The sequence below is a fragment of the Mustela nivalis genome (assembly GCF_964662115.1).
Source record: "Mustela nivalis genome assembly, chromosome: 3".
NCBI lineage: Eukaryota > Metazoa > Chordata > Mammalia > Carnivora > Mustelidae > Mustela > Mustela nivalis.
Window position 1 is genome coordinate 123,498,210 of NC_139022.1, and position 15,269 is coordinate 123,513,478.

Genomic DNA, 15,269 nt, shown 5'->3' on the forward strand with positions numbered 1-15,269 from the left:
GATTCTCTCTCTCTCAAATAAATAAAATTTTTAAAAAATTAAAAAAAAAAATTTCTAGCTTACGCTATTGTAACAATACAGTATCATCCATATAACATACAAAGGATGGATTAATGCACTGTTGAGGTTACTGGAAAGACTTCTGGCCAACAGCAGACTGTTAGTGAAGTTTTGGGGGAATCAAAAGTTCTATGTGGATTTTTGACTGTGCCGTGGCTTGGGGCCCCTAGCCCTTGCACTGTTCAAGGGTCAGTTGTACTGCCTTATTGCCTGTAGAGAACCTGTGAGGAGAGAGGTTCTCCATTTTTGCAAAGGGGAACACTTTTCTTGGTTGCCCTGGGGTTTGGGAATCTCATTACTGTATCCAGGTCCACACCAGATCAGTTCTGGAAGCCCAGGGGAATGCTCCTTACCAGCCGTCTTCCAGGGTCTGCGTGCTGCTCCTTCCCTCCTGCCTCTTCTCCAGCTCCACTGCTGTCTGTTCCAACAGAGCAGACACGGCATCCTGTGGAGACAAAGGCCCAGGCCTTCATGTGCATGCCACTGGAGCCACCTCACGGGGCAAGAATCGGAGTTCAGAGTGTGACCCTCCCCTTGGATGGAGAATAAAACTGAAGAGCAGAGTGGGTGAGCATACTGCCCCACAGTCACTTATAAACTGTAAGCACAGCGCTCAGTTCACCTAACTGGCAGTTCTCCTGAGAATAACCCCTGTCCGCTTGGACAGACTTTTGGAAGACAGTCAAGTTTAGTAGTTGAGTGAGGCAGAATTATAGGTCTCTGGCTATAAAGAGATTGTAGTGTAGCCGGGAAGACCATCACATGAACTGTCAATAACAAAATAACGTGATATGTAAGAACAAAGGAGCAATGGCAAAGTCAGCTTGGTGCATTCAGGGAAGACTTCCTGGAGGAAGATCATCCATACTGAATGGTGTCTACAGTGAGGAAGTCTGTGTGACTTGAGGAAACTAACCTCTCTGAGACTCTGTTTCTTCTACAGTAGTTTCTAATAACTACCACAAAGGGCTGTTATGATGATTAATTGAGAATATGTCCATAAGGCATATAGAAGAGTACTGAGCACATAATTAGCATTCAGTAAATGGCAGCTCATAGTAGAGCAAAAACTGCTCTTGTAGTTTTCTAAGCCCATAGTTAATCAGCAAATACCTTTGGTCGTGTGGGCCAGAGCCTGAAAACCCCCTGAAATTTTCTTTTGGGGAAGAGGGAACAGAAATCAGTTGAAGGCCTGGTATACGTCATGCACTGATAAACAGCTTCTGTGTAGCATCTTATTTAATCTTTACAACTATTCTGATAGGTAGAGCTTACAATTATTCCCTTGAGAAATGGGAACAAGAAAATGAATGTGTCTAAGGTTGACGTGACTCACCAAAGGACATGCTCTAGAAAGCAGAGGATATTTTCAAGACCTTTGCCAGTTCACGGACTCCTTTTTAGAGTGAGGGAGACCTAGCTTTGTTGCTTATTGGATGTATGTCCTTAGGTAACCTTTCTGAGCCTTGGTAATGGCACATAATAAACACAGAGGGAAGTGCAGAAAATGAGGAGGATGAAAAAGGAGGTGGGGGGGGGAGGAAAGAGATTTAATCCTTACCCTTATCCTTAACTGGATGACCTAGCCCATCCCCTCCACTGAAATTCTGGGCAATGACTATCCAGAGTAACCAAGTACAGACTGTTCTTTACATGTGCTTCTTCAAACCTTCCTAATAACCTTTTCAGACTCAGATTAGACATAAAAAAACAAAACAAAACAAAACAAAACAACCCACAGAGGCTCAGGGAAGTGAAATGATTGATCTGTCACCCAACTAACAATCACCCAGTTCTCTGACTGTCCTTCCTGTGACTTTCTGTTGCCTCTTAGAGCAAGCCTCCACTACGGACCACGATGCAGGGAGTGGTTTCTCAAGAAGGGTTAATGTTTTATTTTACACAGGTTTCTCCTTCCTACTCCACTTCACTAAAAAAAAAACAAAAAAACAAAACATAAATTAAGGTTTTCATCAGCCAAGTTCTATTATGTCAAGCCAAGTACAAAAGGGGAGAGCACAGATGTGGAAGATGTGCAAATGGGAGCTCCCTGCCCCTTAGCACAGTAGCTTGTCCTCCTCTCCTTCTCTGTTCCAATATCCTCAGCTGCTTCCCCCACCTCTGACGCCCGCCCTCCTCCAGTTCTGGGAGAGGCTTTTCCATCCATCCATCCATCCATCCATCCATCCATCCAGGTGCTGCAGACATAGGAGGGTGGGGCCAACCCAGGACCCAGCTCACCGTGCTTTCAGGCCCTGGGGTGGAGACCTTGGCTCCCACTGGTTTGGGTTCCCTGCTCTGTTTCTTCAAGTATTTGTAGCTCAGGAGGTTGTACCAGCGAGTCGACCTCTCCCCAGACCGACAGACCTCAGCCAGGCTGATCTGGGCGCCTCCCTGTTGAGGATGGGAAAAGGCAAGAGGATAAGCCAGGGCTTGACAAGGTATTCTGGGGGAATTCGGCTCCTGAGGGAAGTAGGAAAAACACCCCCAGAGGGGATGGGAACTTCTGGGAAGAGGAAAGGATGAGTTCTGAATCATTTTCTACAACTCACTCATTTACTAACTTACTCATTCATTGGTTTACTCATTCACCAAATCCTTATTGAACACCCACTGCATGTATTTTTTTGTTAATTATGATAAAAAACATAAAATTTACCACCTCCTGTCCCCCAGTTTTACTAAAATATAACTGACATGTAACATTGTACTAGTTTAAGTTGTACAACATAAAGATTTGGGAGGTGCCCGGTTGGCTCAGTTGGTAGAGCATGTGGCTCTTGATCTCAGGGTCGTGAGTTCAAGCCTCAGGTGGGATGCAGTTTACTTAAAAAAATAAAGATTTGGTAGAGTATGTTTTGTGAAGTGATTACCACAACAAGTTCAGTTAACATGCATCACCTCATGGTTATATATTTTTTTCTTACATGAGAGCTTTAAGATCTATCCCAACAACTTTCAAATAATACAGTGTTGCTAATTAGTCCCCACCCTGTACACCAATGGCCACAACTTACTTATCTTATAACTAGATGTTTGTACCTTTTGAATACCTTTCCCCATGTCCACTACCCACCCTCCACCCCCCATTTCTGGCAATGATCAATCTGTTTCTATGAGTTTGGTTTTTCAGATTTCACATGTAAGTGAGATCACACAGTCTTTGTTCTTCTCTCTCTGGCTTATTGCTCTTAATACGTTATCAAGGTCCATCCATGTTGTCATGTAAAATTTGCCCTCTTACTGTTAAGTGGATAGTTCAATAGTGTTGATATTTACATTATGCAATGGATCTCTAGTACATTTTCATCCTGCAAATCGGAAACTCTATACTCATTAAGCAACTTCTTTTTCTCCTTTTTCTCTTCCCCCGGTCCCGAGTAAACACCACTTTCTGTTTCTATGAATTTGACTATTTCAGATACCTCATATAAGTGGAATCACTCACTGATTTGTCTTTCTGTGACTGGCTTTTTTCATTTACCATAATGTTCTCAAGGTTTATTTGTGTTGTAGCATGGGACAGGATTTTTTCCTTTTTAAGGCTGAATAATGTTCCATTACACACAGAGATCACTTTTTTTTGAGACAGAGTGTGTGTGAGAGCCAGGTTGGGGGGGGTGGGAACAGAGGGCGATGGAGAGAATCCTAACTAGGTTCTGCGCCCAGCACGGGGACCGACGTGGGGCTCAATCTCATGACCCTGAGACTGTGACCAGAGCCAAAATCAAGAGTCAGGACTCTTAACTGACTGAGCCACCCCAGTGCCCCAGAGACCACAATTTTTAATCCATTTATCTACGGACACATATTCGGGTTGCTTCTGTCTCTTGACTATCATGAATAATATTGCTATGAACACAGTGTGCAAGTATCTTTTCAAGACCTTGTTTATGGGGGCGCCTGGATGGGTCTTTGCCTTCAGCTCAGATCATGGTCTCGGGATCCTGGAATCGAGCCTCACATACGCTCTCTGCTCAGTGGGGAACCTGCTTCCCCTTCTCTCTCTGCCTGCCTCTCTGCCTACTTGTGATCTCTGTCAAATAAATTAATAAAATCTTAAGAAAAAAAGACCTTGTGTATAGACCCAGATATGAGATTGTTAGATCACAATGCAATTCCATTTTTAATTTTTTGAGGAACCGCCCACACTTTTCCATAGCAGCCCTAACGACTTAGACCCGATCAACAGTGCACAAGTCTTTTCTTTTTTCTCACATCCTTGCAAACATCTGCTGTCTCTTGTCCCTCTGATAATAAACATTCCAAGAAGGATGAGGCGCTTTCTCACTGTGATTTTGATTTGCATGTCCCTGGTGATTAGTGATGGTGATCATCTTTTTATGTACCTGTTGGCCTTCTGTGTCTTCTTCGGAAAAATGATGATTTAAATCTTCTGCACGTTTTTAACTTGGATTGTTTGCTTTTTTACTGTAGAGTCGTACAAGTGCTTTGTACATTTTAGATATTAACCCTTTATCAGACACATGACTTGCGGACACTTTCTCCTATTTGGTAGATTGCCTTTTCATTTTGTTGACGATTTCCTGTGCTGTGCAGATGCTTTTTTTAGTTTGATATAGTCCCACTTGTTTATTTATTTATTTATTTATTTATTTTTAAAGATTTTTTTCATTTATTTGACAGAGATCACAAGTAGGCAGAGAGGCAGGCAGAGAGAGAGGAGGAAGCAGGTTCCCTGCTGAGCAGAGAGCCGGATGCGGGGCTCGATCCCAGGACCCTGATCTCATGACCCGAGCCCAAGGCAGAGGCTTTAACCCACTGAGCCACCCAGGCGCCCCCCACTTGTTTATTTTTGCTTTTGTTGCCTGACTCCTTTTTGAAGTCAGATCCAAAAACTCATCACTAAGACCAGTGTAGAAGATTTTGAACAACTCAGAGCTCCAGCAACAGGAGACTGCAGAAATAAACCATAATATACCTACCCGATGGGCTATTATATAGCTATATACAAAAAAATGAGGAAAATCTCTAGGTGCTGATGTGGAGAGACTTCCAGGCTGTACTTTTTTTTTTTTTTTTAAGATTTTATTTATTTATTTGAGAGAGAGAGAGAGAATGAGAGAGCGAGAGCATGAGAGGAGAGAGGTCATTGGGAGAAGCAGACTCCCTTCAGAGTTGGAAGGCCGATGCGGGACTCCAGGATCATGACCTGAGTGGAAGGCAGTTGCCCAATGAACTGAGCCACCCAGGGGCCCTCCAGGCTGTACTGTTAAGGTGGGGGGAAAAACCCACCCAGAACAGCGCAGAATGGAATATGCCGTACACTACATTTTGTTTAAGAAATGGAAAGGTGGGGCACCTGGGTGGCTCAGTTTGTTAAGCGACTGCCTTTAGCTAAGCTGGAGTCCCAGGATCGAGTCCCACATATAGCTCCCGGCTCAGCAGGGGGTGTGCGTCTCCCTCTGACCTTCCTCTATCTCGTGCTTCCTCTCATTCTCTCTCAAATTAAAAAAAAAAAAAAATGGAAAAAGGGATGAGAATACATATATTCTCTTTCTATATATACATACATTTTGCCCATTTTTGAGGTGCAAGGTGAATATATGTGCAAAAAGAAATGCTGGAAACATAAAGAAAACACTAATCAAAGCGCTTAGCCATCTAGGATGGGGGGGGGCTGGGTGCAAGGGTCAGGGGGAACATGATTTCTCTTCAGTTAATCTTTCTGTATAGTTTTTCTTTGAATTGTGTAAACGGATGTCTTAAGATGGAGTGAAATGACACTGTATCAACCTAATTGAATGTAACCTCCCAGGGAGAGGATTTATTTCCAATGACACACATCCTGTGGCAAAAATGATAAAATAATTCTCACCACTCCTCAGAGGCCTTATTGTTTCAACATGCCCTCTTTCAAAGAGCCCTGACCAGGTCCGGGTTTGGCTGACTCACCATCCCCAAAACAGCGGCTGTGCCAATGGGGTAGCAGAAAAGCCCACGAACCAGTTTGTGAAGTTGGCCAGTAGCCAAGCGGTGGCTCGAGTGGCCCCTGAGATGAGGAGGGGCCTCTCCAACCCACCTGGGATCCTTTCCCTCAGTTCTTCCTTGTCAGGATGGACCAGGCATGGTACGGACTGTGCAAACCCAACGTGTGGCTCACGGCTAATTTCTACAACAGTGGTCAGTGGGGAAAACAAGGCTAATTTCTACAACGGTGGTGAGTAAGTGAGGAAAACAAGGTAAATAACTCCTACCCGCAGGACTAGGGTCAGTTCAGGCATTAAATGGCTGCTGCATTTTAGGCACCTGTAAAACGTTTACATATACACAAATGTGAGTGTATTACGCATTTATTCATTTAATAAATATCCTCTGAGCACTTCGCAGCAGACTTACACAGGAATATGGAAGACAAAGTTCTGCCCCCAGGGGGCTCAAAGACAGACAAAAGCATCAGACATTATGGTTCAGAACATGCCAGGTCATGTTCAAGGGGTAGGAGGGAATGAAAATAATGACAGCTTTGAGGTGTGACACTGCCATCATCAGATCACTAGTAATTCTAACAAGATACACCATGTATTTTGGGCTGGCTCATAGGTGAGAATATGGTCTACTTTGGTAAATGATTCACTTTGAAGGCATTCATTTATTTATTCAACACACACACACACACACACACACACACACACAAAGTAGCCTCTACGTGCCAGACACTGTTTTGGGTGCTGGGGCTACCGGAAGATTTAAGGCAGATAAAAATCTCTGCCCTCACGAGCTCACATTCCAGTCTGGGGGAATCAGATAAACAAATTGAAAGTAAATACTAGCTTGTATTTCATGGGACTCTAAGATGCCATTAATTATACAATATACTATTTCATGCACTCTAAGAAAGAAAAATAGTTGTCAATTAAACTATGACCCGTCATCTAGTATAAAGTGCATCTTGATTTTAGAGATTCATTAAAATGTGAAAATCACGTATGCCCTAAAATCTGTGATATAAACAAAGGGGGAACGTGCCACAGAGAAAAAGAATACAGAGAGAGGGGAGCAGGGGCGGATAAGAGGTGGGTAAAGGGACGCTGATTTTAAATAGGGTGGAAGGAAGACCTCACTGAGAAGGTGACTTTTGGGTCAAGCCCAGAAGGAGGCAGGGGAGTGAGCCTTGCCCATCAGTATCTGGGAGAAGAGAATGCCGGTCAGAGGGGACAGCAAGTGCAAAGGCCTAGAGCGGGGAGCACGCTGATGTATTCAAGGGGCACGAGGAGGCTGGAAGAGTCATCCTGGGATGAAATCTGGGACAGTAATGGGGCAAATCCCCGAGGGCTTTAGGGGGCAGGCAAGGAGCCCAGGAGTTGACTCTAGGTGGGGACAGACGCTACCCTAAGGTTTTAGGTTAAAGGAGTCTCATGCACTGATTTGCAATTTAATAGGCTCCCTCTGGCTTCCATGTTAAGAGATGAAGGGAAGCAAGGACCGACACAGGGAGACCTGTAGAGCCGGCTGTAGGATCCAGGTGACAGATGGCAGTGGGGTAGTGGGCAGTGGTAAATGGCTGGGATCTTTTTTTTTTGGCAGAGGATTTTTAGTTTTGTTATTTTTAAACTTTATTACTTAGAGCTGTTTTAGGTTCACAGAAAAAAAACTGAGTGGAAAGTACAAAGAGTTTCCATACACCTTCTGTCCCCCAACACACACAACCTCCCCCACTATCAACATCTAACGGCTGGGATCTTTTGAAGATGGAGCTGCCAGAAGTTTCTAAAGGACCGGATGTGGGGTGGAGAGGAAGAAAGGGGTCAAAGATGACCCTGTGGTCCCCAGCCTGGGCAGTGGAAGGACAGGGTTGCTGTCATCTGGGACAATGAAGACCCAAAAGGAAAGATCAGGGGTGTGCTTGCAGACAAGTTCATCTGAGATGCTTCCTGGACAGGCAAGAGAAGATGTGGAACAGAGAGTGGGAGTGTAAGGCAGCTGCGCGTGCAGAGGCCCCGGCTGGAGCCAGACATCTGGCATGGTGGTGGACGCCAGAGAACGAGGCTCTCAGTCACTGGGGCAGGGATGCGAATGGAAAAGGAAGAAGGGCGAGACCTGAGCCCTGGTGCCCTGCGACACAGCAGTTGGGGAACCGAGAAGAATCAGCGGAGACAGAGAAGCCAGTGATGAGGGGACGACGCTGAGAGTGAGGTGTCCTGGAGGCCAAGTCAGGGCAAAGGATGCCGAGGAAGACTCGCCGAGCAGAGCGACTGAAAAAACACAGCTGACCGGCCCAGGGAGAGGAGGCCAGAGCCGTGGCCCCCGATGACCTCACTGAGCACACTTCTAATGGCATGGTGAGGACGGGATCCCATGTGAGCTGGTTTCTAGAGAGAACACGAACACCCTTTCCACATTTTACTCTAAAGGAAAAAAACAAGGTAGTGGCTGGAGGGAGAAATGGGTAAAAAGCTTCTCTCTCTCTCTCTCTCCCTTTTCCTTTTTTCTTTTTTTGCTTTTTGGGTTTCTTTTTAAGCACTGGGGCATTCCCAGCATGTTGGTATACGGACAGGCCAGATCCAGGGGAGGAAGGACTGGAGAGAGGACAGAGCCCGAGTCACCAGTGCCATGGTGTCCCTGAGAGAAGCTGCTTCAGACGGGGCGTGGGGGAGGGCCGAGGTGAGAGCCAGGAGAAACGGCAAGAACGAGTGAGGCAAGGGCCTCAGCAAGGGGAGCCTGACCTGGAGAAGCTGCTGCTGGAAATGTGAGGACAGAGGAGAGGGTAGGAACTTGCCCCTGGGACAAGGGGAAGGCAATGGGCTGAGGGAGAGGCAGTATCGGCGCTGAGTAGCATGAGGGCTCATGACCCTAATGAGGTTTATGACCTCAATTTTATTTTTTTAAAAGATTTATTTATTTATTTGAGAGAAAGGGAGAGCATGGGCACACATGCACACTTGTGTTGGGGGGGAGGGGCAGAAGAGGGACTCTCCGGCAGACTCCATGCTGAGCGTGGAGCCTGACACAGGGCTCCTGGGGCTCTCGACCTCATCATGACCCATGAGATGACCTGCACCGAAACCAAGAGCTGGATGTTTAACTGACTGAGCCACCCAGGCACCCCTATGACTACTATTTTATTTCATTTTTTTTTTTTAAGATTTTTATTTATTTATTTGAAGACTGAGATCACAAGTAGGCAGAAAGGGAGGCAGAGAGAGGGGGAAGCAGGCTCCCTGCTGAGCAGACAGCCTGATGCAGGGCCCGATCCCGGGACCCTGGGATCATGACTGGAGCTGAAGGCAGAGGCTTTAACCCACTGAGCCACCCAGGTGCCCCTCATTTTATTTTTTATTAACAAATAATGTCTGATTTGTTTTAGGGGTGCAGGTCTGGGATTCATGTCTTACACAATTCACAGTGCTCACCACAGCACATACCCTCCCCAGTGTCCATTATACGACTACCATTTTAAAATCAGACCCCACAGCTTGACTGTGTTTCCCTCCAAGTGCAGGGGTGAAGAAGAATTCACTTTGACAGGGCGGGGGTTTTCCCCAGTGGGGAAGGCAAGGTGAAACGGGGCAAGGGAGCCTCTTTGTTGTAATGGTTACCTATGGGATAGGAGTGGGGCCTGGGAAATGGGCTTTCTTAACAGAACCTGTGCCAAGTGGCACTGAGCTTAGCAGCTGGGAGTGGATGACCAGGGCGTGAACCACCAGGGCCCAGCTGGAGAGCCTGTGACCCCTGTTATGCCATACTCGAGCATTTGGTAGAACTGTTACCTGAGATATTGGGGAAGGCAGGCCTCGTATTCATCCTAACTCATAACTCAGGTCTGGGGGCCGGGGGGACACAGGAACCCCCTGAGAGGCAGGACAGTACAATGCCTGTATGGGAGGAAGCTGCAAAGGAAACAGGCTTCTCCACCAACTTGACGGATGGCCTGGGCAGGCTACTTAGCAGTCTGGGACCTTGAATTATTTTTATTTTTATTATTTTTTAAAGATTTTATTTATTTATTTGACAGAGCGAGAGAGAGAGAGAGAGAGAGAGAGTATGTGTGTGTGTGTATAAGCAGAGAGGAGAGGCAGATTCCCCACTGAACAGAGAGCCTAATGCGGGGCTCTATCCCAGGACCCTAGGATCATGACCTGAGCTGAAGGCAGACGCTTAACCCATTGAACTACCCGGGCACCCCAGGGGGCCTTGATCCCTTGTCTGTCACATGGAGGCAATTCTGACATCTCTTCCTCAGGCTGCTGGGAGCGTTGAGTGCAATGCTGCCCACAGAGTTCTTTTACAGTCCTAGACATGGACGCTGCTCAGGATGGGGACCACTGCTGAAGGCTGGCTGACAAGGCAGCTCCAAACAGATCAGAGATTCCCCACACCCAGCCCTGTAGGGAGACCGCGTGGGAGCACACAGCCTTTCTCCTCGTCCCACGTCCTCGCCTGCTCCTCTAACCACCAAAACACAGCAGCCTGACACTCCACAACCCCACAGGAAACAGGAAAGCAGGTTTCCCATTGGCCACAGACAGAGACAAGCCACAGTGGGATGAGCGCTTTGGCTGCTGCCATGACAACCAGCAATGGCCAGACTTCAATTAGGAAGGAGGAATAAAAGACATCCAATTAGGAGAAGAGAATAGGATTCTCTTCTTATTGAGGAATTCCCAGGGCTGAGGAAGTGCTTCAGCAGAAGAGACTGGCTTTAGAAAAGCTTTCTGCTCTAACATCCAGTGCCTCCCCTGCTCGCCAGTCTCAATCGCTGTCTGAGCTGTGGGCTCCGGTGGGTCTGACATGAGTGGGCGGCGCGAGGGGACCTGCTGTAGGTTCTAACCGCTTCAGCCACTGGGTGACCCTGCAAAGTTCTGTGACCTCGCTGTTCCTCAGTTTCCTCACTGACGTAACAGTACCTGTTCCATAAGATTGCAGTAAGGGTAGAGAAAGCACACGTAGGGAGCTTAGTTCAGCACCCGCCACAGCAGGTCCCTTCAATCTAGGGATGTTATCGCATTATTGCCAATAACAGTATCAGCAACATAGATGGCGATGATATTGTTCTGTACCTCAGCTGCGGAGGGGCAGGAGTGGGAAATGAGAGCCAGCAAGCATCTAGTCTGCACAGACACATCACTGTTTTACTTGCTGTGGGAAGCAGCAGCCATCGGCAGTGCTTGGGAACTTAATAAAAATGCAGAAACTCCTGCTGTCCCCGCCTGCCCCCAGTCTTGCGGAATCAGAATCTGCATTTTTAACCAGAGCCCCAGGTAACCTGTGTGCACATTCAAGTTCCAGAAACTCTGCTTTAATCCTCCTTTAATCCTCAGAGAGCCCTCTGTGAGGTAGGCAGTGTTAGCTGGATTTTGTAGATACGAGACAGAGAATTAAGAGTCGTAGGCAACACAGCTTCATGCACAAGGGACGCGGCTTCAGTTGCAGGGCTCAGAAAGGAGCTTCCCACTACCTCGTCCCCTGCTCCCTGTGAGTGTGAGAACGCTGTTCGCCGTCTCAGAGTTCCCTGCCTGGAACCCAGGATGAGCTTGTGTTTTCTCTAAGCCTCCTCCCTAAACTGCAAGGTGCACCCATCCCCAGAAAGACAGAAGGCCAGAGACAGACAGACAGAGCCCTCACCAGGCACTCCTCCAGATGGCTCCTGTCGGTGGTACAGACATCGACTCTTAAGGTCTTCTGGTGAAGGGCTGGATAGGACATGGACACCCAGAACATTTCATTGAACACGAGGGTGTCTGAGGCGTCCAGGGGCCGGGTCCGGAACAGGCAGGTGGTGCTTTCGGAGCAGGGAAGGATAGCTACGCGAATGTTCCTAGAGGGAGACAGAGGAGAGCCCAGTTCAGTCAGGCTCTGGGCTGATGTGTTGGGCTAAACGGTTGCTGCAAATCCCTCAGCAAACAGCAGCACGGAGTCCAAGTTCTCAAGGGGTTGTGCAGGTATTCGTAAGGGAAGCAGAAAGGGCCCCCAGATAACACATCACTCTTCCTTCTTCTGAATCCCCCAATCCCCAGAACCTCAAAGTGGCTGGAGCCTGAGGCCAACAGTGTGCAAACTTCTGTGCACAAAAGAATCCGCGAGTCCGCTTGCTGACACTCGGGAAGCCTTACACAACCGCCGGTAGGAAGGCAAAGTGCTACAGCCTCGCAGAGGGGACAATTACAGAGGCGCTGACCCCGTGACCCATTCAGCCGGCATCTGGATACTCTCCCACAGATACCCCTGCACAAGAACCAATGAGAGACGGAGCAGGTCATTCATTCTGGCTCTGTAAGAGCGGAAGACTGAAAACGACTCTGCTGTCCCATCTTGTCGTCCTTCTGTTTGGCCGGCTTTCCTCCCGCCTTTCCCCTTCCCACACATCACAGCCTCAGATGCTGGCTGGGTGCAGACGACGGAAATAGGAGCTCCTGTTGCTGTCCCAACGCGCACCGTCTAGTCAAAGGAGAAACATGTAGGCAGAGGAAATGCAATGAAATGGAGAGCCGGTGGGCCGTGGGAAGAGCCCACAGGCAAACAGGGCAGTGTTCGCTACATCATGCCCTGTAAGGTAAGAGCCATCACACCCTTCCGACAGCAGCGCAGCGTTGGGCCCTGACTCCTGAGAATGGCATCTCCTTCTCCTTCTGTGTGGGATACTTGGGCTTAGAGCAGACAAAAGGGGCCATGACCACCTTCTTCATAAGGCTTCGAGTTCACAAGGGCAAGGATGTGCTCAGCACCCCATTCTTGGGCCGGCCCATGGCAGGGGCTCACAGCGTACGTGGGAAGGAACTAAAGCCGTGGAGAGTGCTTCCCTTTACAGTTAGTGAGTTCACCTTCACGCCTGAATCCACACTCATGGTACGGACGTGTGGCATGATGACGGTCATACGTATTAAACACACACGCAGCCCACTGTCGGAGCAGGACAGAGCAGGAGAGCACCCCCAGGGAAAGCCACAGAGGCTGAGAAGGTGACAGACACTGTGTCAGCGATATACTCACACTTTCTGGTCCTGCTGCAGCGGCAGAGCAGAGAGGTTACTGAGCTGGATGATTAATATTGCAAATTGCTTATTCTTCTCATCATACCTGAAATGGAAAGGGGCATATGGAGCTTCTAGGAGTGACACATTTCTCTCTCCCTTAAGGATCACCGATGTGGCTGCTGGCTGCTCGGGGGGCTGTGGTGAGCTCAGGGGCAGAAGGCCCAGGCTTTGCTGCCATGCAGGAGTGTAGGTACAGAGCTGTCCGTCTCAACGTTTAAAGAGAAGCCAGAAGATTGGGCTATCTGAAATTTCTTGATATTTAAATGTTGGCCATTAATTTCTACTGAAAATAATATCGAGGTCATCCTACATTGAGAGAAACCCACAAGAATAACAAATCTGGGCTGCAACTCCCAGAGGGTGGAAACCTCAATGGGATGGTAAGACAAAAACCACAGCAGCAGTGACGGAACAGACCAACATGCTAGAGGTCTCAGTCAGGGTCTGGTGTTGCCATCGGCCAGCTCCGTGGGTTGGGGCAAGTTGCAAGGTCTTCAAGACCTTATTTTTAAACTCTTTTGTAAAATGTGGAGCTGAGAAGGAGGGAGAGGGTTGGCCCCCTTTAGCTGGGAGCCCACAGCTCCTGGCAAGTCCTGCTGGTTCTGCCTTCCTCCCCGGGGCAGCCGTGAAGGTCAAGGCTGGGAGGATGTTGCCCACCACCCCCACTGCATTCGTCTTCCCAGTCACTTACTTCAGGGCAATCTGAACCCGGGTTGTACCCACTGCTTCTGATTCATCACTGTCAAAAGCAGCGGCTTCTGAAGCACCCAATCTGGAAGGCAACGTAGGGAAGAAGAGGGTCAGGCTTCCCTGCAGTAACCTAGGGCCAAAGCCATTTTCTAGACACGGGGTTCTCTCGGGCAGGGTGTGTCTGGGTCCTCAAAGAGGGAAGTCTGGGTCAGCTCAGACTCCCTGCAGACCCTTCCTTCCCACAGCTGCTCAGGATTCCTCTCTGGAAGGGGCTGTCCTTTCTCTAGTACTCGCCCCCTTAGCTATACGCTCCTTCGTGGCAATCACGGGACCAGCACTCCCGCAAATGTGACGTGCCCCCAGCCCCAGGAGGAGCAGTGCTGTGTACACCTTCAACACAACCGAAACAGGGCTCCCGGCGGGGAAGGTGGGGTCACCTGGCCATGCCCTCCCACATACCAGAGGGGGCCCGGGCTCTGCATTCTCAGACTTCCCAAAGAAAGCCAAGACTCAGGGACCCACCTCTGCACGGAAGCCTCATACACACCACTGTCCCCGGCCACGGATTCATCTGACACAGCAGCTGAGACACAGGCCACTTTCAGGCTGCACCCCTGGGCTGTATTCATAGCTGGAGGAGGAAGGGGGAAAAAGGAAGGATGGCATGGCAGGGCTCAGAAACCAGGACACTGTCTTTGCAACATATACTTTTGATCTACTCTCTGTCCTAAGGTGGTCCTGCCAATACCACCTCTGAACTCAACAGCAAGGTCCTGCCTTGCCTTGGGGTGTACGTTTCTGTCGTTTAACATCCCAGACTTGGAAGCCCAAGTGCCTGGGTGCACATCTCAGCTCCACCACGTACTGCTTCGCAACGCTGAGACATGGCCAGAAAGTCTGTGATTCCTTCTCTGTAAAACGGGAAAAGTAACACCTACCCTATGAGGCTGCTGGGAGGACCCAATGGGACATTCTAGAGAAGTCCTCAGTACAGAGCCTGATGCAGGAAAGCACTCGACGAAATTCAGTACCACTATCCTTACTGCAACACTCATTCCCACCACTGTGCTGATGCCTTCTAGATCCATCCCTACGCCTCTGGGCCCTTGGGAGGGGCAAGAGGAAAACAAGGGAGGATTTTACCACTTGGCTTATTCCATCCCATTCCTCAGTCTGCTCCTTAGCCCCCTGGCCTTGACAGAGGCCCTCAAAAGTCTCCGACCCAGGGCTCCAACCAGGCACTTGGCCCATGCTGCACATTCCTTCTTCCCCTAAGTCGCAAGCGCCGATGGTGAGCCAGGCCCCCTGCCAGGCTCTGAGCTACCAAGAGGGACAGGACACTTCCTGAGCTCCATGCAGTGGGGAAAACTGGGTTCAGGCCCTTCAACCCCACAGCCAGCATTCGGAGTGCCTGCTGGGTACCAGGCACCGGGGCAGCCTGGAGAAGAGACCGGCCCAGGCTGAGCGAAGGGATGGGGACAGTGAGCCTGGGGGAAGCCAAGAGACCATCTGGGTGCAGCTTTC

The 15,269-nt window shown here is 48.8% G+C and overlaps 1 protein-coding gene across 3 annotated transcripts in view; it reads right to left on the bottom strand.

The window, feature by feature from the left end:
• The window catches only part of WWC1 (WW and C2 domain containing 1), a 151,553-nt gene that overhangs the window by 20,780 nt on the left and 115,504 nt on the right, over positions 1 to 15,269 (bottom strand). For all 3 annotated transcript variants that reach the window (XM_082724116.1, XM_082724115.1, XM_082724114.1), the window contains 6 exons: positions 14,268 to 14,376; positions 13,747 to 13,827; positions 13,012 to 13,098; positions 11,647 to 11,839; positions 2,302 to 2,454; positions 414 to 505 (listed from right to left, as the gene is read on the bottom strand). In XM_082724116.1, coding sequence (XP_082580242.1) covers positions 414 to 505; positions 2,302 to 2,454; positions 11,647 to 11,839; positions 13,012 to 13,098; positions 13,747 to 13,827; positions 14,268 to 14,376 — 715 coding nt within the window. The remainder of the gene's footprint in view (positions 1 to 413; positions 506 to 2,301; positions 2,455 to 11,646; positions 11,840 to 13,011; positions 13,099 to 13,746; positions 13,828 to 14,267; positions 14,377 to 15,269) is intronic.